The following is a 27,040-nucleotide window of genomic DNA, read 5'->3' as shown; positions in this document are numbered from 1 at the left end:
CCAGGCAGTAATGCGAGGGTAAATACGGGATGCAGGGGAGCGGTGTGGGAGATCTATGGGGAAGTCTTTCATATAGGAAACCTGTGCTGCTTGTGCGTGACAACGTTGCCACGTTTGGGCTGTCCTCGGAGCAGGCAGAAGGTCCCCAGATTGCGGTCTACATCCACACACTGCAGTAGCCCTCCCCTTACAAAACAAGGGGCATTGTAATGACACTCGAGGAGCCACCTCACTCTGGCTGAAGCGGACTGAAAGGAAACCAGTCAGCTTCAGCAGGCAGAGGAGCAAACCCATAACCAAGCCACACCTGAGCACAGCCGGCGGCAGCTGAGCAAGCGCCAGGATCACCTGGAGTCAGGCAGAGTTCGCTCAGCAGCGCTGGCCCGGCACCTCAGCTTACGTTTTTTGACACCATAAAGCATTCTAAAGAAGACTCTGCAAAAAATGGATTCCCAATCCAACAAAAACTGAAGTGGATAATCTATATTTTTGGCCTTAATCTGATAAATCTGGGCTGTGCTTTCCAAGGATAACAGTCTGTACTGCTACCCTTAGATTTTCCCTTTTTTCATGACAAACTGTGGTGATTTGGGAGGACTGTAAAGCAGTTCAAGCAGCTGCTTCTCCTCAGATAAGATATTTGGGTGTTCGCAGTACTTATGTCTGCCAGAGGAGCTATTTCAATGGGCTTTCATGAGCTGTTTAATGCTATTTTTCCTGTAGTTGCAACGATACTGAATAAAAAAAAAAGCCTTCTGAAGCAGCTTATTATGCTCTTTCCGATTTCTGCTTTTTTGGGCAAAACAAACATAAGACACTACTTTTTCTCCTTGGCTTGCTTTGCGTCAGCAGAAGATGGAAACACAAAAGAAAAATAATTTATTTTTCAATTTCAGTGCTTGGCTCAAGATCCAGTCATTAGTTTAAAGCAGCGACTTGGAGCAGAGGAAACAGATCTTGGGGCCAGCAATATTTTATCAGTCAGCTGAACGTCCATTAATCTTTAAGATATTCTTAAGTATTTTGTCCCTGTCCAACTTGAATTTGTTTCAAGGGATCGGTTACTTCTGCCTTTGATTATATATAATCACTTTCATGTACACATAGTCCTGAAATGAATGCAGGAAAAAAAAGTCTCCATGCAGAGCAGAACTCAAAGAGCATTTTCAGAAGGGCCCAGGGCAGCACTGGGAAGGGAGATGTCAAACTGCTTGAATTCTCAGCTGGAACACCAACAACACAAGCTTAACACAAACTTTTCAAAATTTGAGCAAGTGCCCCGAGCAGCGAGCTGCAAACCCTGCATGCTCAAAGCTCTCACCCCTGCCAGACTTCTGCACACGTGACACAGCCACGCTCCGGTGGCCCTTAGCGTCCCAGGAAAACATGCCACAGCAACTGTTAAGCAGTGCAGAATCACACACAGTAATGATGAGAAGGTAAAACTGATTTGATTAACATTTAAACATTTTACTTTGTGCTACATATTTGTTTCAACAAATAAGCTCTTGTTGATGCTGTTCAGTTTCCATCCCCCTGCGTTTGGGATGGCCACTATGCAGGAGTTGCAGAGACCATTGCTTAGTTTTAAACAGTGATCTTCAAGACAGTTGTTGAGTTTCTAAACATGCACTGATTTAGAAAATATTGTAGACCAAGCACACACTGCATGGCCTTGTCAAAACTGCAGTGCTAAGCAGAAGAGAATGATGAGGCACCATACGGGCTCACTGACCAGGGCCATCCGAAATCCCAATTTGGGTGCAGTTTTACCTAGCAGACTGTTTATCAGTATATCCTATGGTATCTGAAGCAAGGTCAGCAAGTTGCCAGCTGTCCAAAGGAGCTCTTCAGCTCTATAACTGCACAATCTACTTAACACTGCAGCAAAGCTTTCCTACAGTGGGCATGGCCATCGTGAAGGCAAAACAGCATGGGCACGGGTCCGTTTGCGCTACTACAGAGGTTACAGGAGTCTGTAAGCCTGTATACTATGATTCTAAAAGGCACAGGAAGCTTAGACCACACCACCAAAGTTCAAGCTGCGTATTTGTTTTGGGTGTGTTTGAGGTCACATCTTGCGAAATGCACGCTTGGATTTACACCCTTCCTTGAACTTAAGTCATCAGGAGAAAAAGAGGAAATAGATGTGTAATAAACAGTATTTGTTATCTGACACCTTACCAGTATGCAAAGACTTATACTAACAGTAATTCCAAATACTAAAGGGACATGGGAAGACAAAAAAAAAAAAAAAAAAGCATTTGCAAAGAGGAAAAAAAAAGTGATGCTAAAATTATTGCAGTGCCAGTGCATTTTTCACCATCAATAAACAAAGCACCAACTGAATAAAGGGATCTCCCCCAAGTTAAGATGACCTTCGAAACAGATCATTGCTAAAAAGAAACTCTGCAATGCAAGGACATATAATCAGCACACTGCAGGTTAGCATATAACAGCAAAGCTGACTTAATGTTGTCAAAGAGATGCTGGCAAGATTTCTACCTCAGGCTCAGCAAGTTAAGGGAGGTCTCCTAACTCAGTGTCCTCCGATGAATCTCAGCACCAAATACCCCTGTCTCCACTAACGTGTAATCATTACCCGCTTCAGAAAGCAAGAACAAACATGCCCACATCCAGCAAGACCCACTCAAAGAAAACCTATAAATCACAGTTTCCAAGTGAACTTTTGGATTTCAGTTGCTCCCAGTTTATATGTGTACAGTTCTTGCATAGTGTAGCTGTGGCACAACAGAACAGGCAAAAGTCCAAGCAGGGGGAGCTTCTTACCGGTATTGGGTTTGAAAATGTTTTCCAGTATCTTAGCTCCCCTTGCAGTCTTCCCCTTTATGAGTTTCCAAGTGTAGTCAGAGCCTGACCAGATCATACACAACAAAAAAAACCAATTATTGTGATGACTCTTGCTACAGTTCCTTGTTGACAAGCAAAATGAAAAGCAAGAATCAAGCTTTTCTGGACCAAATACCTGCAGTTTCGGGGAGTACCTTATGAAACCAGAGACAGAACTATTAAAAGGAAAAGTGAGCATCTTTATGCAAAAGATGTAAGAGTCTTCACGTAACCCCTGTATCCTAGAGACTGGGCTTCTCCAATCACCCTTTTTGGTTGCCTCATCCAAGATATCAGCATCACCTGCAACAAAAACACCATCTAGAGCTTGATAAAATCAATCTGTGAGAACATAATGAGGTAGGCATGGTTTATTTACTTTAAGAACATCTGGATACAGTACCTAAGGAGAAGTTACACTTTCATTTCAAAAATTGAGGGTTCAAACAGAGTTCTTGTTCTCCCTCATGAACACTTAAGTTACACCCCCTAAAGTGAACTTACTGCAAGTTCAGTAGCTCCAGTTCACAAAATAAGATTCAATACAGAAGGAAGGTGCAAACAAAGTGACCTTTGACGTAAAGAGTTCCCTGCTGTTGCTCTTGATGCACAACAACTAAGCTTTAATACTATTAAACATTTAGCATAACACCACCTTGTCTGATTGGGAGTATACTCAGAAACTTTACCACCATACTCTGCAATTCCATCTCTGAACATGCTGATGAGTTTGAGGTACTCACGTTTGGCTGTACAAACCACCCAGGTCCCCCCCGCCCTTTTTTCCTTTAATCAGAGAAGCACACAGTTTTCATGCACTAGGCTGTGAAGAGTAATCCCATGGTGGCTATGGCCCTGTCATGTGCAGGTACCTGCTGCAGCAGCATTTGTCTTTGCCCTACAACATTCCACCCCAACGAGCTCCCCTCTCCTGAAGTGACCTGCGCAACAGGGAGCCGCTCCACCTGGCAAGTGGAACACGCTGTCCCAAACAAAAATCCCTAAAGATCAAAACAAGCCTTTCTGCTGACATGCCAAAAGTTTAGGCTAAACAGGAAAACATACTTGAAGCTCTTTTTCCATTGCCTTGCATTATTAAACCATCTAGGCAAGAGATAAACATAAAAGGAATTTCTTTAATTAGATAAATTCACTCCTCGGCATCTGTTGTTTAATAGAGCGAAGCACATCAGCATGTTAGAATCAGATAATATTGGAGTCTCCCACAAACTCACAGTTGAAGCTTCTTCTTCATGCAAGCAATTGGGTGCCGCTGGTTTTAATCACTGTAATACAACACTTCCAGTTAAATGCTCGCCGTAAAATGTCATGCCAGGTATGCACTGGGCCACAACAAGTGAAATTCCTTAAAATGATTATGCAGCATCTTGCAAGTTAGAACAAGGCAGAACAGATGCACAGGGTGATCTTGCACAACTTATTTCCCTGAAGTTCTATACCATGTATTCATTTTTAATAAACCTCAAATCAATTAAAGATTGTGCTTCCCATAACTAAAACCTAAACGATTCCTTTAGCATAAGCAGTATCTATTACATTTTACATTTCAACATCAATGGGCTCTCTAAATTAAAACAATCTCTCGAAGGGTTAAAAAACCTCTGCAAAAAAAACAAGTTAATGCTAATATACTCTTAACCTCTATCTGGTACAAACTAAATCCCATCGAGTGACAAACTCATCTTACAGCTTAAAACCAAATACTCTAAGATAGTAACTTTCAATTATGTTTGATTTTGTAAGCAGTCAGATAATGGCATTTTTATTACAGTTATTTAAATAGTTAAGGATAAGCCAGGAAGATGTTAGCATCCATGCAAAGGACCCTTCTACGTGGCATTGTGCAAGCCAGGGCAGGCAAAAAGCAGTGCAGACCAGCTGAACAACACTGCCGAAGTTTCTCCTGTCTGATCTGCTTGTGCTGCCATCTGCCATCCGAGCGCACAGCGGACCGTGAGTTTCAAGCAACTGGGCAGTGCTGGGCTGGTCTGCACACCTGTACTCCGAAATACATCTGGGCTTTGCAGGAACGCAGCACTAAGCCGACCGCACCGTGAAGCACTATCACAATGCTTACTCATTACAGAAGGTTAAAAGTAGCAGCAGCAAAGCAGAACGACACTCCAAGGCTAACAACTTTCTTCATTTGTCAAGTCACCTGCCAGGTACTAATGAACAGTTGACACGACACCACGGATGTACAGGTCTTCTTCAGTCAGGTATGCTGTGCTGAGAAACAAACCTTACACATCATATGAAGGCATGCGATAATCTGCCTTAGTAAAAATTAAATGCAATTATTAAAAAAAATACTTTCACCTGAAAATTGTCTATTTTCAATTATTACAAAAAGATTCCTTAAACAAGGAATATCTAGTTGGTTATCTTCTTTCCAGTAATGGTATATTCTCTGTTACTGAGAGGATTTAGGGACAGAGGGGGGGAAAATAAATCAGTACAGTAACTCAGAGTGGTTTTAGGCACTTGAAACTACTTAGACTGAATAAATTTAAAGTAATTTGTATTCCTCTCAGGGAGCACCACATTTAATGATTGCAGCTCTTGCTCATATCAAAAGCCAGCCTGCTTGCTGGCAAATGCTTAAAATAATGACCACAGCCATCTCTTCGGGAATCACACCGTTCCTAATGCTTTGGTGGTTTTACTGAACAGATCCACCTTACTTCAACACACAGACAACTCTTAACTTGTCCCCACCAAATGCACATGCTTTAGAAGTAAATCTAATAAAAAAAAAATCAGTAAAAAGCAAGCTAAATAAGCTGCATATTTTACATGCTGTGATCCTCTGCTCTTTCAGACAAAAGACTTGGTCATTATTTCACATACCCCATCACTAGGAAGAAAACCAAAGGCTTCCGTTTTCATGTGGTTTTAACGATGAAGATTCAAAAGAGGATGCAGGCTCTCTCTTACCCATTCAGCGTGTATGAACCATTCCTCTTGAGTCTCATACTTGCAGATAAGAATCTTAGGAAAAAATCCAGAATGAGGTGGTTTGTCCTCTGCTAGACCAGAATACAGGCACCTGTTTGGTGGTTGCGCTTTTTGTTCACCAGGGGATCTCTTTCCTGTTTCTCTGAGTCATCAGAGAGGAACAATGTGAAACCGCCACCAGAGCCACTTAGCAGGAAGCCCAGAGGAAACTGCCTGCAGCCAAGCAAGAGTCTCGAGGTGTAAAATCTCCCCACCACACCTCCGACAATATCTCGGAGCCCACCACGGAAAAGCAGCAAAAATTCACGGAGAAGCGGTTTTTACAAAACACCTTCACCGCTCCCTGAGTGTGCAAGAATAAATGCTGTTAGAAAGCTGTGTTTTACTGGTGAGCTGCTGCTTCCCAGGCTGAAAGCAGCTTCGGATCTATTCCTCTCTCCTCACGAGCCCGCTGCAACTATCGCTCAAGTATCCAGCACTACCGTCAGAGCACAAGGCAGCTAAACAAGATGCCCTAAATAACAAACATTCAGACTTTTCCGTGGTTTTTCTCCCGCTAATATCAAGTTGGAAACTACACATGCGGAAAGGGACACGCAATTAGTGGTTAGAAGGTTCATCTTCCTTCTTGAAAGTTAAAAGACAGGCAGATGTGAAGTCACGCTCAAATGCAGCAGAGAAAAATATCCTCTAGCAGCCCAGTCTCGGGCAGGCTGCCCTGCATAAATCACACCATCGCACTGTCTCCGATGCGGCTGTTTTCCTTCCTTTTCTGTTCACCCTACCCTTCCCCGAGAGCTGTGAACTAAACAGCTGCACTGTTGAACATCTGGACCAGAGGAGTGAATCTACCATGCAAAGCAAAAATTACACCAGATAATTGCTGATCATTTACTGTCTGTGTGCAAATCGGCACTGACTCAAGTAATAAATCACGTGAAAAACATTTTTAACAATGAATGTTGAAAGGACTGTCACTTGTGGCCTAGGTGAAACTGCTCTAGCATAATGGGAAAACTGCACACTAGCCAAATAGAAACATTCAATATTCACTACCTACACAGAAGAAAGCGATGGGTAGGGTCCCACAGTACTCTGGCCCGAGTACAACATTATTCTGTATTTTAATGGCCCAAATCTCACACTGTCAAATGACAATGTTTGTTAAGCTGAATTTTTATCTTTAACCCATCTTCGCGTTGTTCTTTCAAATTTGTCATCTGAAAATTTAAGTTACAGAAAAACAGCCTAAAAAAAAAAAAAAAAAAAAAACCTGCGTGATTTCTTTCTAGGTGCCCAACATTACACAGTTAGGTGTAGTCAGGCATACTTGTATAGGGACTGATTAGATCACAAATATTGAGAGAAAAAAAGGGTTACAATGAACTACAGGCTGAAGAAATCAACTATGTCGTACTGTTGATAAAAGGCAGCAAGACTGACCTGTACAAATATGCTGCGTCTGCAAGACAGAAAGCAATTCCCAGCATCTATCGGGCCTAAACTGGAGTATCGTGCCCATCCCCCAGCACCCTAGTTGAGGACAAACGCATAATTAGCTGGAGAGAGCACCCAGAGAGCACCAAGAATATTATTAATCTCACAGATGAGAAAGCAGAGAGCAAAACAAGGGAACACCTTCCAAGAATGCAGAACACTGCTGTAAAGAGAAAGGAAACAAAATGTTCTTCCTGCTCTATCCATCACAAAGGGACTTGAGCTAAGCAAGAAACAAACCATGTTAATATTAGATTTTTTTTGGTAGAGGGGTTTTTTTGGGTTGGTTTTTTTTTTTTTGTCATTGGTGGTGTGTGGTTTTTTTTCTTTTAAGTATAGAAATAGATTACAAAGTCTCCATTATTGTAGGCCTTTGCAATGATCTTGCTCCAGAGCTGACTAGGTGACCTCTCCAGGTGTCTCTCATCCCTAGCTTTCTATGGTTTGCTCCCGCTGCTAGCCAGAAGAAAGAACAGAAATTGTGCAGTGTAACCACATGAGGCAAACCAGCTCAACCCAAACCAGATTACAGCATGCTTTCCCTTTCCTCAAAGTTAGTTATACTGGCCAGGGCTGCACACAGGTCCAATACAATACCACCACAGTGGTAGCAGCACTCTGCTTTTATCACACACATCATGGGGAAGAATTATACCATGTGTTCTTCTCAACCATCAACTTTGCAAAGATCCCACCAACACGCCTGGCTGGCACCAGGGTCCGATTCTTCCAATTGCTCTGGTCAGGCCCCGCTGTCCCCAGGAGGGAGTGCAGAGTCACTACGGCCACCAAAGAGCTAGAAGTGAGGTCCCTGCGGGCGGCTACCTACCAGTCCTGCATAAAGCAAAAACACATTCTTGGAAGCTTATCAAAGAAAACCAGGATGATTCATTTGGTTAATAACTTGGAGAAGAAAAAATAGTTAAAGCTAATAAATCACTGCTATGTAAAGATCACTTCTAAATGCTCTGCAACCCCAGAATCGAACAAACACTTGAATTCAAGTTTTCTTCTTAGAAGCCAAGATTTCTGGAGAGGTGGTCTTAAACCCAGGCTCAGAGTAAATCTGGCATGTCTTCAGTTTTAAGTGAAATAAATCATGCCCCACTGAAAAGATACACCTGACAGTTTAATTAAAGCATATATGACACTGCAGTTACGGGGTGTCCACTAATTTGCCTTGGAAGTGTGCCAGCAATATGAAACAAGAGCTATTGGGAGGTGGTGTCTGATGACTATTACTTAATAGCAATTGACTACTGTTGGAAGCTGAAGAATCACAATTTTTGTAATTAACAAAAAAAGCAGACCTTCCCACAGCTTTTTTTAAGCTCCTTTCTGGATGCAAAATTTAAGCAATATACCCATGGATTTTCAGAGCCTTTTGTTTTGACTGGCTACCTAATCTCTTAAAAATAAGTTTCAGCATGATGTTGCTGCAAGCAGCTGCTGTTTTTTCCAAACTGCTTCTCTGAAAGACACCAATGCTTTTTTTCTTTCTCACCCCTCCATGCTCTGTCAAGGATTACAGCAGCACAAGGGTATGTGTTCTTTAACATCTCCATCTGAAAACTATTATAGGAAACCAGCAACTAAATATAAACTGTCCAATAGGAGCCGGAGCCAGCCACATTGATGCTGGGATCCCAAAATGCTATCATGGACAAAAGAACTTACCACAGAAACACAGCTAAAGCCTACTTGCCAACACGACTGCTTCAGAAACAATGAATTCCTGCTTCAGAGAGGTCGTCTGGAGAAATGTATTTCGTTAATAAAGATTAAAAAAACCTTTATTTTTAGTCAACATGAAAATAAAGACAAACTCGCTGAAGTAGGCAACAATGATGAGGCAATATGCTACACACATTATCTCCTACACTATTTTCAAGTAGCTGCACCTAAAGAAAACCTTTTCTCCTCTCCCTACACATACACATTCCAGAGAGCATACACAAGCTGAATCATCATTACTGCGGTGAAAACACATGGGAGGAGGGAAAACATCTTTACATCCCCTTAAGATTCCTTCTGACAAATAAAGCATTCTTACAGCCCACTTCTCTTTTATTCCCTTCCCTAAGCAGAATCCATAAACTTTAGCATGGATTATTTGTTCCCAGGCTAAACATTCATCCAATTACTGCTCTGCTTCTGAGGGGAATTTCAACAAGACCATTTGGCCCAGTTATTCTGGACGTTAGCTTCAAGTACAGTTCTTTAGATAACAGAAATTAGTATGGATGATTTACCATTTTAATCCGTCTCCCAGCCACTCTGTGCTTTGAAAACAGCATTAAAAGATCCCCGTTTCAATTACTATTAAAAAAAATAATCTCCATTTAATAAGGAAACGTACATGTTAAGTAAAAAGCTGGGTACAGAAGAGAATAGCTAGTCCTCTACTACTTGGAAAGACTTACAGTACACTCAGTTTAATTATTCATCCAGGGAGCTTTGCATATGAATGAAACATCTTTCTACATCTAAGAAGAAACACTCACTAGCAACCCCAGTCCTCCACATCTGGTCAGGAAAGAGAGAGGAGACAGTGTGCCCATATGTACCCTATTTTCCAGAGCCATGGCTTTTTCCAGGTGTTAGAAGTTACTTCTACAACATTTAGTATTATTTTACACATGTATCCTTGACCCATTCCCTCCAATGCCTTTGAAAGCTCCATTTGCATTTGTCCCACAACTGAAGAGAACAATTTGCTCCCTTTTCTCCTGGTAAATACCCACTAACCTAATGCTTAACCTTGTTTTCTACTGTCTTGCATCATAACTTGCACTTAAGGGCCAGCCAAGTTAATTCCCAAGATAATCAATGAAACAGTGAATTGTTACAAGAAACAAATTTGAGTCTACTTTTCTAGTCTGATTATGCACTTACAGCACTTTGTATTAGTTTGCACATCACACAGGGTATTAAATAGTAGGTCAGTCAGGTCCACTTCTACTTAACCACTTTGCTAATTCAGGCTTAATTTAAACACTGATATTGGGGAAACAAAGAGCTTACAGGTCAGTATCAATCGTTGCTGGATAGGGAACGAAAAAGTAAAGGAGAACAGGAAAACTGACTCTGAGACATAGCTGGAAATAAACGTTTTCCCCAAATGCTGCTAATTCATTCTGCACATGAAGATAGTGCTGCCTCAGCTTCAGAGCTGAAGGGATTTTGTTGCCAAAGCTGTAAAGAAATCCATTTCAGTGGGGGTTTTGGCTTCATATTGAAAAGAAGAAAAAATCCTGTGTGGGGACACCACAACGGTCAATATACAAATGAAAGCCATACCACATTCCCTATATACAAACAGAAAGCCGTAACACATGAGAGGTCTTTAATTTGCTTTTGAAAAGATTATATTTTTTTACATTAATACAACAGCCAGTCCTGATTTAAGGCAAAGACGACAGCAGCACCAAAAGGGTTACTGCAAGCACTTCATAATAAGCAAAACAGGACAGCACTGGAGAAAGTTACTGAACTGAAATAACAGAAAAGCAATCCGCCTGGAAACGGAAAAGGGTGGGTGAGCAGTCTCTACCGGACAAGGGCAAAAGCCAGGGTTTATAAATTTAGAAAAAAATACACGCCCACACAAAGCTTCTCAAGTAAGAAGATGGGAGGGGGGAGAACCACACAAGGTTTTACAAGGCCTTTATATAAATTTTGCCTAATCATCCTTAATGGACATCTGCCCATGGCTTAGTACAGGAAAGACCAAGCTTTCAGTGTGTGCCAAACCGTCTGAAACACAAACCTCTGGCACACTGCCCACTTTGATCCCCCACTTTGGGCAGCTTCCTGGAGGTAGGTTTGGAGCAAATGAACACAGACAGATCACTCTTTGGAAGGGCTGTCTAAAAGAGTTAATGTCATGCGAGTTTGGTGTCAGACTTCACAGTGCTCAACTGCATTATTTTTAACTTACCTTAAATGATTTCTAGGTTTTTAAAATCAGAAGCAGCTAGAGAGAATTCAATAATTAGTTTCAGTGTTAAAGAGAGGTCCTTACACAGGGTTAACACAAGTACTGTGGCAAAATAATTTTTTAGCAAGGGGTGAAAGTGGCTCTCCTTGACGCAGATGGGCATTAAGACCAGCTATGTGGACAAACAGTTATTTATAGAACTGGCAAACTGCTGCAGAGCATGAAGACCCCCATTCAGATCAGCCCCCACAACCCTGTCCATCTCAAAGGAAGGCTCATAAAGTAGCATAATAAATAGTAAAAGAAGATTGATGTTCTTGGCAAGAGCAGCAGGCAGGTAATTCGGAGCAGGCACTGCCCCTCAGTCCACCAACAGGAAACAACTGCATGACTTACCGCAACGCCCCACCCGAGCAGTCCCAGCCGGTATAAAAGTCTCTGCTGCAAAATTTAGCTAATGATACAATCCAGGAGAAGTCTGCAAGTACCACAGAGGGAGAACAGGAGAGAAATTTCTGAGAAAGAGACTTTAGCTAAAATTAACTACACATGATCAGGCATGTGTGAATCCCTGAAGCCTATAAAGCAAGCAGAAAGAAAAAGAAGTTAAAGTTTTCTACTGCACAACTTGCCTCTCTCTTATTTAAGTTTAGCTAAGTGGTCTCACGCTAAGGTACTAAAAGCTGCAAGCAATTCTTCTACTAAAAAAAAAGTTTAAAACTAGATTGGTTTTGCTAATCATGAAACAGTACCCAGATTCCAATACAGAAAGCTGGCATTCCAAAAGTAAGAGTTTTATTACATAGAACCTTTAACAATAGAAAGGAAGGAAAAGTCTTTAGATAGTAAAAAAAAAAAGGTCTGTCATTTTGGTCAAATACAGAATGAATCATTAAAAACAAGAGGTATCAAGAAATACAATTGGATAATAAGGGTATAAATTTTGTAAGACACACTGCACGCTGTATGTAGGTTAGTGAGTACAACAGGTATGAAATATACAACAGCTATGTGCTCAGTCATCAAAATATTTCCAATTTGAAGTATCAGGCCCTCACCCTCAATCTCCTTTTGAATTTGATGATGAGCTTGCTCTTACACATCCGCGGCAGCATGCTCATAGAGTCATTCATCTCTCCCATTACTATCTTCGCCACTGCACAGGCAGACTGATGGGACTCTAGAATGCTCCCCTGGCACTAGAGGAAATTCCCTTGAGCCCCAAGTTCAGACTGCAGATGCAGATTCTTATTGCCAAATAATATAAATTTTATAAAATTATTTACTTAAGAAGTTTAACATTTACACCTGTAAAAGACAACAAATCTGGCAGCCACTAAGTTGTTCTTTTGCACTTCTTAATTCAGATGGGTCTGAAAGATCTGCGCAAAAATGCTTACTTGGGAAGGGAAATACTGATCCACTCTCTGCAATTCAGTATCTAGTAAAAATTAACAAATGAACATTTCTGCACCCATGGAATATAGCTGGCTTTGACCAAAGGAATTACGTGGGGGAAACAAAGCTTGTGAGCAGTGGGGGTAGCACACCAAAGAAAAAAAACCAAAAACCTGTAAAGCCAAACACACATATTACAGGAAGACAAATATAATCAGAAGCTTTAAGCTAACCTATCAGTTGCTGAATGGTATGAAAACAAGAGGAAAACGGAGAATTGAACATTTCAGAATAAATTCTGATCATAAAAGTTATCATCCTGCATTTGTAGAGTCACTTATCAGACACACTTTATGTAATACACCCTGAGAGAGAATTGACTAGCTCAAAACAAAAACAATGCTGTTTTTGCAGATTATTCTGTACTTCTAAATTGATGCACATAATAAAACAGCTTCTCTGAAATTAAATGCAGAGTGAAAAATACCATGTGTGTCAAACACAAAGGCAGCAACATGAATTACTTGAACACTGGCTTTTTAGGTGACCCTAACAAAACCTTGCCTAACTGGACTTCAGGGGCTGCTCACCTTTTTGCAAGACCCTAAATGTTCAACAAAAAAATGTTTTTGCAGACAAATCCCAGGCATAACCCTAGTCATCCATCCTTCAAAGGCAAGCAAGAGTACTTCACCCCAGCCAGAGTCTGGACATCCTATTTGAGGACATCAGAACACTAACAAACATTTATACAGCACATTTGGAAATTCTTACAGCACTCTGGAAGAAAGCCCTGAATCCCTGCAATCTGTGTCATCTCCGTGATTGTTACAGTCAGAGTGGAAAAACCCAGGAGGAAATGGCTATGAAGTGCAGCAGGTAAAGGAAACTGTTTTGAAACTGAATCAAAATCTCAGTGCTGCTTCTTTCTACATTACCAGGGGTAAGACACACAGGGCACCATCTGTACTGTGCATTTTCATTATGTTAACTAAGGCACAGAGTGAATATGAAGAAAAACTCTCGCAAGGCTAGAATGCCGGACTGTCAGTATCAGATAGGTGGGAGCTATAAATGCTAGACTTCCTGACACTTAAACAGTTTAAGGCCAGGAATGAAGAACCTGCTACACCTACCAGTTTGGCTCATGTCTTCCACTCTGTATCTCCATTTCCTAAAGTGTAGAATGGCAGTAACGACACTTTGGGAAGCACTTGGATAGCCAGAAACTGAGAAGATAAAAGGTCTAAGGTCTTATGAGTTGAAGTGACTCATGTAAAGCCAAGCACCAGATGAAAGAATAACATAATTCAGAAGTCCTCAGCTCTCAATTCAAACCTCACCGCTTAGGCCACGTGCCTTTCAAAATACCTCTTACATGACAGAAGCTGAATTTCAGTTCTGAATAACTGCCCTTTGTTCTCTCTTCTGTGCACACACACTTACTTTCTCTAAAGATTTTTGTTGAACATTGGGAACTGAGCTCAAGGCAATATTGTAGGCAAATCCTAATTACTAAATCCTTACTTTATATGCCACCATTGTCAAGTCAAAAGATCTTAAAAAATTGTATGCCCACCACTAAATTTCAACCGAACTTTGCACAGCTGCTGCCTCGCCACACTTCTGGTTTTAAAGACTTCCACTGAGTAGTTGTCCATCTAGCTTATGGAGTGGGAAAACCTACAATCCAAGGCAATCCCTAACCCCTCACGTAATGCATCCCCATCCCTATATGCAGTCTCACATCCTAAAAGTGATTAGCCTAGAAAGTGGATCTTAAATGCCTTCAGAAACATGGCAACATACTACTTCAGCAGCCAAGAGGTGATTGGGAAGAACAAAGCAATATAAACCTACTCTGGGAATGAAGCATTTTCTTCCTCGCAAAAGATGGAGTCACTCAATGTTAAAAGCAGAATTTCTAAGCTAACAACAGAATTTTTATCGCTTTGCTGTGCTTTTACCCAGAATAAGGACAAATTGAGAGGATGGCTAATCTTGCTGCACAGATCCAGGTTAAATGAGAGGACCAGTTTTTGGCTGAAAACTGAGTAAGTGAGAAGCGACTTTAATTTGAAAAACTGACTGCCAAATTAACAAAGTCACAAAACTTCATGTGACAGGTTAGACTTGCCTCAAAACCATCATGTTTTACAGGTGGTATCACCCATCATTTGAAAGGCTCATGAGTTTCATCGAAGATTTTAAACAACATCAGTTTAGCCCCACACACCCCTTCTTATGTGCGTATGATGGGCAAATACTTTTTTTTTTTCCTTTGAGCACAACTAAGGGTACATCTCACATAGCCTATTCCTTCCCTACAAGTCTCTCCAGCCAACGTATCCAGTTTACTCAATGCTGCACTTGTGTTAGGCTTCCCTTCTTCATAGATTCCACCTTTACTTCTTCCAGGATTTAGAAGGGATAGTAAGGCTACAATCATATATTTTAACCTGCGTAGCTGTATTTACCCGTACACTTCCACACACAGCTTCCTTCGCTGTGGCTGGGGAAACACAGGCACATCACAGAGGTGGGGAGCTTGTTTTCAAGAGGCCGGGTACTCGTGGAGCCATTCCTTCTAGACACAAACCTTTTTTATAGAATTTCAGCTTATGCACTGGGGATTTAACCTAAGTCTTGGATGAATAAAGCACACTGTTTACGGTCACAGAGTGGCTAGCTTGCATTTGTGATTCAGAAGAATGACTTCAAAACCCAATCATTAAACTCTCTCTAAACATCATTTTAGATTCCCGACAAAAGGGTGAAAGAGGGCAGAAGAAAGGCTTGCACAGCAAATTGTGAAGGGAGATTCTCCTTACATGCTATTCTGGAAAATCTATTACTTATCTAATGTATTATTACTATTGTTGTTATTTACTTACTTATTTAGCTGGATTTTTATCCAAGTTCATGTAATTTTGCTTACTGTTACTAAGCCACAGTAATAAAAGCAGCCTTGCCTACAGTGCCGAACAGGACACAAGCAAAACCTATACTGATTAGCATACAGTTTTCAAAGGTCAATTATCACATTAGCCAAGCCATTTAGGTCTCTGCAATGTGGAGTATTCTCTCATTTTAGACAGTAAAATGGGACAAAAATGGATTAGATTGCTTAGGGTCAAACAGTACAGCTGTTGCTAAGTAAGAGCTTAGGTTCTCCAGCAGCTTGAGTAGCTGGTAATGGGCCATTTTCACACTACGCCCTTGTCCAGCTGACACCATCTTCTGTCAGATGTTTAGAGACAGCAAGCAAGCTAATCTACCGAGATAAGTTAACATTCACTTATCTTATTTCTTTACCCTGGGGGGGGGGCGAAAGGGGAAAAAAAACCCCTACCAAACCCCCCCACTAGAGAAACAACAAAAAACCACCTTAAAGGACCGATCCACAAAAAAGCCTGGCTGTATCTTCACAGTCACGTAAAAAGAGTAATCAGCACCTCTACCTGTCACATTTAGAAGCAAACCCAAAAAATACTAAGACACAGTACGGGCTGTCCTAAAACTGCTTCTGGTACAATAATTAAAACCTTAAAAAAGTATATCACCAGTGTAACTTTTAAGGGATATCACCAGTGTAACAAGTAAGCTGGTGTTCCCCTCCACCCCCGAATTTTAGCCACATGGTACATATCCAAAAAGATGTATGCTAAAGCAATTTTGGGCATGCAATGTCAAGCAACTCCAGTTTCAAAATGCAACAGCTAGACTGCAGGCCTTAAAGCAGCCTTGTTGCACGTACAGACTGTAACCACTCAGCCTCCGTAGGATACGTGAGCATTTTTACAATGGCATTTGCTCTGCTAGCCTAGACAAGCAAGCCAGGCAAAGAGGACTGCTGGGTTCAGCTCCAGGTGATGAAAGAAGGAAACCTCTAATAACTGGAAATCATTCTCCCTCCAGCAGAGCTGGCATTCCCTCCCCTACCTACCCAGCTTTCTCCCTACCTGTACTTTGCACCCACATCCACTCTATGATTGTATTTAACCTTTATACTGTACTTCACACCTACCCTTCAGGCTCCCGCGCCAGCATAGGATCCCTCAGTTTTTCAGGTGCCCATCTGACAACTGAAAGCGCCTGTGAAGAACAGTACAAAGCAAACTTCACCACGCACGGCTTCATCACCTTTGACCTGCCTTTCGCTCCAACCTGCAAGCCTCACCTCTTTGGTCCAGTTACTACAAATTTCTTAAGAAAAATATAAAACTTTGCAAAGGTTAGAAGAGCTCTCCATTTCCCATTAAATTCAATCCCAGGGAGTCACCAGAACAGATCGCTGCATTCCCAGACCAGCTGTTTATGGTCATACTGAGCACATCAAACAAGCATCGTGCTTTAACCCCTCACATTTACAAATCAACTTGCACACCAACAGCTGAAACCCTATTTCTTATTTTAAAACTCAGCTAGAACATCATTCAAAAAAATCACTCCTGTTCTATTTTTTCCTTCTGACAACTAATGCAATGAAAAATTATATTCTGTTGAGATACACCACTAGACTCTCCACATCCTAGTACAACAGTGGATTATCTGCTTGCTTTAGAAACAAAACACCTCACTACATTGCCATCAAATAAGATAAAGCTCAGCTCAGAGCAGTGAAAGCTGGAAACTGGTATTATTGTACTTTCACTATTAACCTTTAAAAACATACCCACTTGAAGTGGAAGTAACGAAAAGCTTTATTCTTCATAAGTGGTGAAAAACAGAGGCTCTTCAATTTTCTATGAATCATAACCAGGGCACGAGCCAGCTGTGGTCCTATACCAGTCATAACAGCTCTTATTAAAGCTTTGTTGCAAGTTGTCAGCTTTTTTTTTTTGCCCTTTTTTTTTTTTACAGCATTTCATTTTCCTCATACACTGTGCTTATGTAACAATATATACCAAAGAATTTGGATAATCAAGTGAGATGCCTTATCTCTATCTCTGAAGTTGTAAGCGCCAAATAAACAGTTATGCAAGCAGCTACAAAATACTATAAATCCAGAGCCAGAGTCCTTGCCTCACCCCTGTAATGTCTCTGCCTCTTCCAGTTTCCCCCATCTCCTAAACAGCGATGGATATTTTATACTCATGACCAGATTCAGGGGATGTCACTGCAACACTTGCACATTTGTTAATACAGGTCACCATTTCTTATTAACTTACTGACCAAGATAATTTCAAGTCCACATACTACAAGATTTTCCGCACACACATTAGAACCAAGCTTACGTTCAAGGCCATCTTTTCCTTCTCTTCCATTCCCCGCGCACGTATTTTGGCACAATCACACAAAACCCAGTTGCTTCCCTGATGTGTACCACCGACCAGCAGCTGCAGGGCCTCCGTAACAACAAAGAGAGAGTTCATACTGTGGGTCAGGCATAAAGCAATGATGTGTTACAAGGAAAGCACATACATATGTGTTTACATTAATCTTTTTACATAACATTCCACCTTTTACCTGCAGGTATTTTAATGTCCCATCACTCTGCTTGCTCCTCAAAAGCTCTATGATAAATTTCACCAACTCCACCAAAGCATAACAGAGCAAGTGCTCAAAGAGGAAAAGGAACTGCAGCAAGTTTTGCCTAAGTGTATTAGAAACAACTGCCATAATCTTTAAGCTGTATTTTGTCCTTGCCTCTAGACAGTGCAAAAAGATTAACTTTAAAAGGTCTCTTGCTTATTTTTTTTCTCCTGACAGAAAGGTAAAAAACACTGCCCTTAAAACTCAACATGATTCTTGAGAAGGCTTCTTTTCAAGCCTGGCGTAAATACTAAGTCTCTTCTGTACTCTTTCTGCCTATCTAAAGAAAGATTTGCCCTCTCCATGTTGTCATACTACACTGTGCTCCAATTACATATACCACAAGCCAGGAAAGGTTAACAAAATTTCTGAAGTTACTGCTGCAGAAGCAACAGCAACCTAAAATCCTGACATTTACAACAGCAACAGACTCCCTTTCAGTGAAGGCTCTTTTAAGCATTGACCAACTACTGAAATTCCTTTTCTGGCAAGCTACTGCTCTATGGAAGGACTAACACCACTCAGGAATAAGGCTTGCAATAGAAAAGAACGTGTCACACTCCTCTTGAACGTATCAAAGAATCCAGCTTACTGCTATTCAACCCTAAAATATTTAAGGATTTATTTAAAAAAAAAAAGCAACCCACACAAAACCAACCACGTGTAAGGTAATGAGCTCGCACAGAGATTGTGTTAGCTACTATTTATTTCTTCCTCATGAGCAAGATGCATTTAAACCTGTAAACTGGTATTTCACTTCACACCACTGCAGGTGTACTCTGTAACACATCCCGCTGCTGGAGACAGATTTAACCTGAGCACAGAGAAGCTCCACTTCCCCCCTTACAGATTCAAATGGTAGCCGCATGCAAAGCCTCTGAATTGTAGTCCTTCCTGATATATCATCGTTTACAGTGCATCAAGTAACTTAGAGGGAAACAAAACGAAGACAAACCTTCCAGCAGTAAAGATGTTGCTGTAGAAGGATCTACTTTTTCCATTACAAGAAGTTTACAATACTCATATGGTTTTCAAATTCGGAGTTTACTGATCAACATGTAAATTAGAATTCCTAGACTAAGATTTTTGTTGTTTACGTATATACTCTTTTAGCCTCATAGTCCTACCAGGGAACTGTATTAAAACATCAGGCTGACAGGCTAATTTACTGAATAAGTACCATGAGGAACCTGAGAATGACTTAATTTTGTTGCTATGACCCTCATTCCAAGCCTGCACCTTCTCCTCTTAGGTATCATGCCCTCCTTACCCCATTAAGATTCACTCAAACCATAAACAATCTGTGGTGATCTCACCAAGGCGGCCACCAGTGCATGTACCTAATAAAACAATTGCTCTGGAAATCTCTCTTACCCAGAAAAGACTTTCTGCTACCACTCAGTTGTAGCGGGCCAGCAAGTGCTGCCACTGAATGCACACTCCACTTCCAAGGTCAGTAGTAAGAGATGTACCACCACCTTCACATGGGATATACAATACACACTTGAGGATAGTCTCATTTTCATTATGCACTGAGTCTAACTTTCTCTAGAATCAATGTTTTGGCCTTCTAAGAGCACTCCTTAGATGATAATGCCCCCAAAATCTTGTGTAGTTTACTGCGTGCATTGAAAAGCTCACTAACAGGAAGGACCTGCTTCATGACCACATTTCTTTGAAATATCTTGAGGAAATTAAAACTTACCTTGTTTCAACTTAATACTTACAGGACAGCACACAAAGCAAAAACACTCACCATGAGCTGGCTAGTTATCCTTAAAAATGCACAACAAACAGGTCATGCAAAGAACATTCTAGAGGCGTAAGAGGCTCTTATAGGAAGAAAAGATAGGTGTCTGAGAAGAACACAGCCTATGCCACCCTCATAACCCAGAAAGGAAGAATATTGGTCTACAGTATTTAAACACTTACTAAAGCACACTACAGGAATAAAATATCCCACCTCATTGGCTTTACTACAGGAGAAAAATCATTTGGGGCAGCATAGCCCCCTCGTAGCATCACCTGACCCGACTGCAGCACTCCCCACCAAACGCCACGCTGAGGGAACACACTGCTTCAGACAACTCAAACACCGCAGCATCAAGATTTAAGACCAGCTGGCACCGTTCTATCTTTCTATAAGCCTTTTCTATTTCAAAATCCCTAGTATGCCAAGAGCTACAAATTTCAGCACCCCTTCCTGCAATGGAAAAAGACCCAAATCACTTGGATGAACCCCTGTAACAAACAATTAAAATGCCCCCACATATATAAAGCCGTAAACGGAGGGGGCTCAGCACTCTGAGGGAAGCTGTGCACCTCCAAGCGTGGCACAGAGGCTCTCCCCATCCGCCTCATCCTCACCAGGGCTGTGACCTCCAGAGCAGGGATGCTAAGCAGCTCCCCTCCTCCAACCCTCCGTGTCTCAGACACTTCCTGTCTCCACTGGCATTTATTTTCAGCCCTCAAGATTCCTTTCTATATGTTCCAGGAACCCTCTAGCCATCCTCTGTCCAGATGGCAGACTTCAGATGAAGGGAACGGGGTCTTGGAGAGTCTTTTCTTGGCCTGCTTCTCAGCAGCCTGCTGGAACCGAGAGGCAGGCTGAGTCTCGCACAGACAAGGCTCTGTTGCACTGCAAAAGCCCTTCAATCCCTCTCCACGCTTTTCCTCAATGCCCTCTTTGTCTTCAAACAAATTTGTCTTAAACCTTTTAATGGCCTCTGCTTTCCAGGGGCACGCTTTATACAATCTACTCCCTACAAAGCTGCAGAAAGCCAGGAAGAGGGCAAAGGAAAGGGGGTCTTAGCAATGCACTAACAGACAAGCAGAGCCTCGGTTTTCACTACTTACAAAGAGATGCAGAAGAAAAAGGCAGGTGACAGGTTTCACTCCTTTTGATCCCTGTCATCTGCAAGAGGTTTTCCTGAAACGTGCCAGACACAGCAGTTTACATACTCAAACTCACTAAGGACCACCACCCTATAATGAACTACTTTCAAACTATGACTTGCCTGGATAACCAGTCCTTTTAATCTCTGCACTGGGACAACAGAACCAGACCGTTGTATAGTCAAAGACCAACACAGCATTATCATCAACACTATACATTCATGTACAAGCTTCAGAGAATGACTGATGTCTTTGACTTTTTCAAACCAAAGTTTTGCCAAAATAAATAGAAAAATGAAAAAAAAAAAATATTGTTCCCAACCGAGGCTTCACTGAACAACAGTTTCATAAGTTTTTGTAAGATCTCTTCAGGATTCCTTCAACAATACTCATATCAAAGGCTACGACATTACTTGATTTATTTTATATATTTATATATAAAAGAAACAATACTTCCAAGACCCAAGAGGGTTTAAATCTGAAATAAAGCTGGATGCTTCAGAGCGGAATATATTTAGGCATAAACTATTCTAAAATCAAATGCTGTCCCCATTTAAAGACTAGAGCTGTCAGGAAGACTCTAATGTAGCTCTTATTAATTCAGGAAAGTTGCAAAACTTCAGTAAAACTAACTGGGACAGGAAAGTTACAGAGAAGCTGCAGCAGCACAGAAAACTTCCCAATTGTGGGCAGGACCTTAAAAATCCAGCACCTCAAAGGAAACTACCAAAACAGTGATGTGATGGGAAAAATTAGGCAAAGCACAGCATAGTCCTTTGAAGGGTAATAAAAAAAAAAAAATCCATCTTCTTCATTGGTGGGAAAAGCAACACAATCTAGAGGCATTATTACACTGCAGTGCTGCTATCACATTCATGATGGTGTTTTTCCAGTCAAATTCTTGTTCTTTAGGTTTACCATTGATTTTATAAGTTAGTTGACCATCTCCTCCTGTCCCTTTTATCATGTACATTTGTCATAATACTGCCTGCAAGAGGGTATCTTCCATCTCATTTTGACCAAAATATCATACAAGAAATATCTTGAAGAATATTTACCATTCCTTTAAGGGATAGTTTGAAAACCAAATGCTACAAATAAGCTGTATTAGATACCCTGGCCAGATTTTTATCATGCGTACTATATTTTTATTTTCCCTAACATTTGTATGTCGTTAGAAACTGATCTTTTTCAGAACTGCATAAAAGATTCATAACTAATTTCAAATATTTCAAACTTTTCAGACAACTCCTTTCATTTAAGGGGTGTGATCTCTTTGCTCATTAGGGTAATATACTAACTGCATGATGATACCCATAGCTCCTCCCACAAACATTTAGGATTGTCTAATTCAAATTTATCTGCTCATAAATGTCCACCGTGTCATTTGCAGTCATTTACTGTATAATAGCTGTAGTTGATGAACTGGTTTTCAGTTCCTGTTTTCTCTCCTCCCTTCTTTGGTTTCTCAATAGATTAAAAAAAGGTGTAGCTTCATCAGAAATTCAAGTCATACGTCCACAACCAACGGTTGGCTACAACTAGAACATCACCCAATTCCAGGAACTGAAAAATCTGACCCAGAAATTACGTTATTTAAAACTGAAACCAGTTACAGACCACCTATAAACCTTAGCTAATAACAGCTAGCTAACAAAACATGGATGGAGTGAGCCAGGTACTGAAATCATAGAAAATTAAGTCTATCAGCTATAGAGTCAATGCAACATAAGGAGACACAGCAAACCACCCCATTATGAGCCAAGACACCCATCACCATACCCCTGGAAAAGGGAACTCTCTTTCCTTAAATCAATGGTTTACTAATCAGACGCTTAGACAAAAGCTAGAGATTTGTGAGGGTGGTTCACAGAGAGAAGACTAAAATCCAGCAAGTATGGCGAGAGATGTTTGGGCTCCGATCTGAAGCCATGTCATCCAATAACACCCTTGGCGCTGAGCTTGCATAGTGACCTTTCTGTGGTTGGGTCCCTAGCCAGCACGTCTGAAAAACTTTCTAAGAGTATGAGAGTGTGGAATGAACAAACAAGAGATAGGATAATCCTTTTAAAACTCATGGAATTAGTCATGCTCTTAAGAAAACCTAGAAAAAAACCAGAATTTAAGTACACAAAGAAGGCCAAGGGAGCAAGTTAACTGAGGGAAAGTGGAGGGGAAAAAGACAATTGCAGTAACAGCCGAAAAGACAATCACCTGTCAGGATATGCTGACAGAGCAAAAAGAATCCATTATGATTAATGCAGATTACTGCTGTATCTGTCAAATTCTACACGTTGTTGCTTTTAAATTCAGATGGGAAGTGCACACGTTTGGTCCGGCAGTGAAAGCTAAGCTGTAATAGGCTTCGGGGTGAGCAATTAGACTATTTTTGGGACAATAGTGGGAAATAAAAAGGGGTTGCTACACTGGAACTTAAGAATTACTTCCACATATCTGTTTTCATTTCTGGCTTTAAAGCTAAAATGAGCCTAGCACTTAATGTGTAATAATTACTCTCCTTGCATCACAGCAAAGAGCTATCTTGGAATTCAGCATGAACATCTCTAATAGCAATTGTACCACAGCCCAGGACAAGAGTGCACTAAGAGCAGGAACAAAAGGGTAAAGTTTGCATTACCAGTCTCTCAGTTTCATGGGCATCTAGATCTACCAGCAACATGAGGAATAATCCAAGATAATAATACAGAAGATGGGACAGTAATCCCATAGACTAGTAAACCTGAAAAAAGCAAACGCTGAAGCCACAGGCAGCTTTATTAGACAAGTTGTATCTTCCCAGTCGTGACATGTTCCACTATCATCCTAAAAACTCACTGTATCCCCCTTCTCTCCTCGTATGCTGCACTGGGATTTTTCGCACTGATCTGAAGCTAACGAACAGCTATGCTGCATTTCTTTCACATTCTATTCTGAAAACAGGACTTGCAGTGAAAAGGGACCATAAGGGAATCCAGCTCAGTAGTTGCCAACTGCCTATTCCTTTCTCTAAGGGTGGTTAGGCTGCACTTAGACCCTTTCCATGTGTATTCCCTGGAAGCATCTGGTTTAGGTTGCTATTTTGATATCTTCATACCAAAGTTCATTTAAATAAAGCAGCTGTGATCTTTCAGCTAATAAGCGCTAAGAAAATCTTTGCTCCGAGAAAACCGTATTTTGTTACCAGCAGAGGAATGCTTCTGAACTGTCTGCTCAGGGTCTTTTGGTCAACAGGGCACTAGCCTGTGTAATATAAAAAAATAAATATTTACCCCTAGTAGATATGCCCTCAGTATCCTTACCTGTATTATCTTCACTGACCCTAAAACTCCCTGTCAAAACCACTGTTTCTGTTAAGCTGTGTGGGTAATAAGTAATTAATATCCGACTCCACAGCCAGCCATTGGAGTTTGGAACCGACTGCTATAGAACACCTCACAGTTACAGAACTTAAGGACTATGCATCTACAATATTTTTAAGTAATTGATACTGCTTTCATAAAAGAAAGGTATTTTCTGCTAGTGCTAGGAAACAGAAGGGGTGGAGTACTTAAGAGCCCTTGGAAACTGGACATCCACACTGGCAGAAGCAGTGGGAGGGAAGGGCAAGAATTCTTGCCCACACACAACCATGCATGTCCTGCAAGATCTGGGCAAAAACAAACCCCCATGATTTCAAGCTCACTCCAACACTCTGCTCATATTACTTCATTATTTTTTTTTTGCAAGTCAAGTATCTATTCTGAGGTTGTGGTTCAGAAATCTAGTTTAATGTTGTATTACAGGGAAGAGCTCTTCATAAAGCTGTCCAAACAGTCTCCCACATCTTCCCTACCAACAGATACATCTGCTCAGCTTAGTAACAAACTGATTGATACTCCAAGATATTGCATGACAAGAATACTTGGGAAAGGGGGGGGGGGGGGGGGGGGGGGAAGACTGAACCAGATGAAAAATACATTTTATACAGTTCTTAACATGTCAAGACTGTGATAGCATCTGAGGGAAACTGAAGTTTAAAGAAGAGTTCCTAACTTGGATCTGCTGCAGATCCAGCAGGCTGGCTCAGCTCCCAGACTACCGAAAGCCCAGAACTCAGTAGCAGTCAGCCTGTCCAGAGAGGTTCTTAACTCATTGTAATTAGGCATAAAGAGCACCTGCTTTTTATTGCATTTGTGAAATGTTACTTTATGTGCCTAAAACTGGAAACAACCATTGGATAGGAGGGTAGCAACATTAGAAATGGAGAAAGTGGATTTCTGATACACAGTTTTTTCCAAGCGCTTAAGGGTCCTGCTTGTTGACCTAGGGAGACTCCTGAACCACAACACAAAAAACCGTAACTGATTTCTTATTTCTTGCATACTAGCACACTACCTGCAAAGCATGAAAGAAACAACACAAATTTACTTTGAGAAAATGTTTCCCAACCTTCAACTACAACTCAAGCCAAGGCACGAAGTGACAACATAGATCCTGCTGAAAGTACTAATGAAGTCTCTTGGTCTAGACAAATTGAGAGTAACATAGGAATTTAATGAAGAAAGGCGAGAGGGAAAGTACTTGTGACAAGTGCTCAGTAAACTGCATCTATCCTTAAGTTTTGTTTCACACAAAGATGTAGCAAACGTAAGTTACTAATGTGTATTATCATTAGAAAAGGTTGGCTTGAAGTAGACAAGCTAAACAGGAAAGACACTCAAGATTTTGGTTTCTCCCTCCCTGCTGCTACCCCCCATCCAGTCCTCCTTCCCCCTCTTTTGGTCACCACAGTACCAGCTGATGGCCACACACCTCTGTGCTAGTTAATGTATAAAATTGTCTTACCAGCAGCAGCACAGCGAGCAGATGATGAATTCCATTCCAACAAAATTAACAGCAGGGGATTTCCAACAAGATGGCAATAGAGTAAAACACAGCTCAGATACTCAAAGAAACGTGGGAAGCCCAAGAAAACTGATTACTGAAACGCAGCCTGAAATACTAGTAGCACTTTTCCAGAATTCAGCGAGATGCAACTTCTAGCAGGCAGAGTGAAAAACAGAAAAGGGTTCTCTTCTAGAGAAAGGGTACACATACATAGCTCGCTCTTGAATAGACAGCTGCACGAAAGAAAGGAATATGCTTTCTGCCTTTCTTTTATCTATCAGAATAGCTGTTATCTAAAAGTTTCCTCCTCTTCTTTTTGGGTAGGACTGCTTTAAAAAAAACCCAACAAAACAGATCCTCCCAATAAACGGAGATTTAGCAATCATTTTGATAATGCTTTTCTCTACCTAGTTCTGCCTACCCTTCAAATCAGTTTGGAAGCAAAGAAATAGCAATTCCAAACGAATAAATAAGTAATGAGAACTGTTTTTTCCAATCTTTCCTTTCGTCTTTTATAACATCAATTCCAGTGACTCAGTTACATTAAAGAAGCCAAAATATCCAAGTCTGTTTTTTCTAAAACCTACCCACTTTCTTGAAAAGCATTGAAATGGTCGTTTTATACCTGTTTTAAGAGATTTCATAAACTCCATTCATCTTTCTGCTTATTAGTCGAGAGGGAAAAATTCCCAACTGCAGAGCCTTAAAGCCCCACCTTGTGGAAGCTGCCTAAAACATACAAACAGGCATCAGGGGGAAAAGGGCTTCAAATGGAGCTTTTACAATTAATATGTTTGACACTTCCACGTTGCCATCAGTCACACCGTTAGATGCATTCTACCCCAGTAGAAAAACAAGCCGTGGGGGATTACCAATAAAACAAAAAGCTGGTTTTATTTTGTCGCAATAGAATAGTCATCCTGCATTGCATCGGCAGACAGCATGCGCGGCAGTCCAGAGCAGGTCTTGCTTTCACCACATTTGCTGGCTCCTGTGGGCTGGACTTACTCTGTTTTGTGAGCACGAACACATGGAATCACCGACAGATTTATCTGGCCAAAGAGCAGACAACTGAAGAAT

The 27,040-nt window shown here is 41.0% G+C and overlaps 1 protein-coding gene across 4 annotated transcripts in view; it reads right to left on the bottom strand.

The window, feature by feature from the left end:
* MOB2 (MOB kinase activator 2) overlaps nucleotides 1–27,040 on the bottom strand; it is a 116,460-nt gene that overhangs the window by 53,428 nt on the left and 35,992 nt on the right. The window contains exon 1 of one of the 4 annotated variants that reach the window (XM_037401939.1): nucleotides 16,692–16,729. The exons of 2 other annotated variants lie outside the window; for them this stretch is intronic. In XM_037401939.1, the coding sequence (XP_037257836.1) occupies nucleotides 16,692–16,714 (23 nt within the window). In that variant the 5' untranslated portion in view covers nucleotides 16,715–16,729. Of the gene's footprint in view, nucleotides 1–5,808; nucleotides 5,862–16,691; nucleotides 16,730–27,040 lie in introns of those variants that run through there. One more of the 4 variants, XM_037401938.1, reaches the window with a different exon arrangement.

This window comes from Falco rusticolus, chromosome 10 (assembly GCF_015220075.1).
Source record: "Falco rusticolus isolate bFalRus1 chromosome 10, bFalRus1.pri, whole genome shotgun sequence".
Classification (NCBI taxonomy): domain Eukaryota; kingdom Metazoa; phylum Chordata; class Aves; order Falconiformes; family Falconidae; genus Falco; species Falco rusticolus.
Note: the sequence above shows the minus strand (reverse complement) of the source record. Positions and strands in the feature narration are given on the sequence as shown.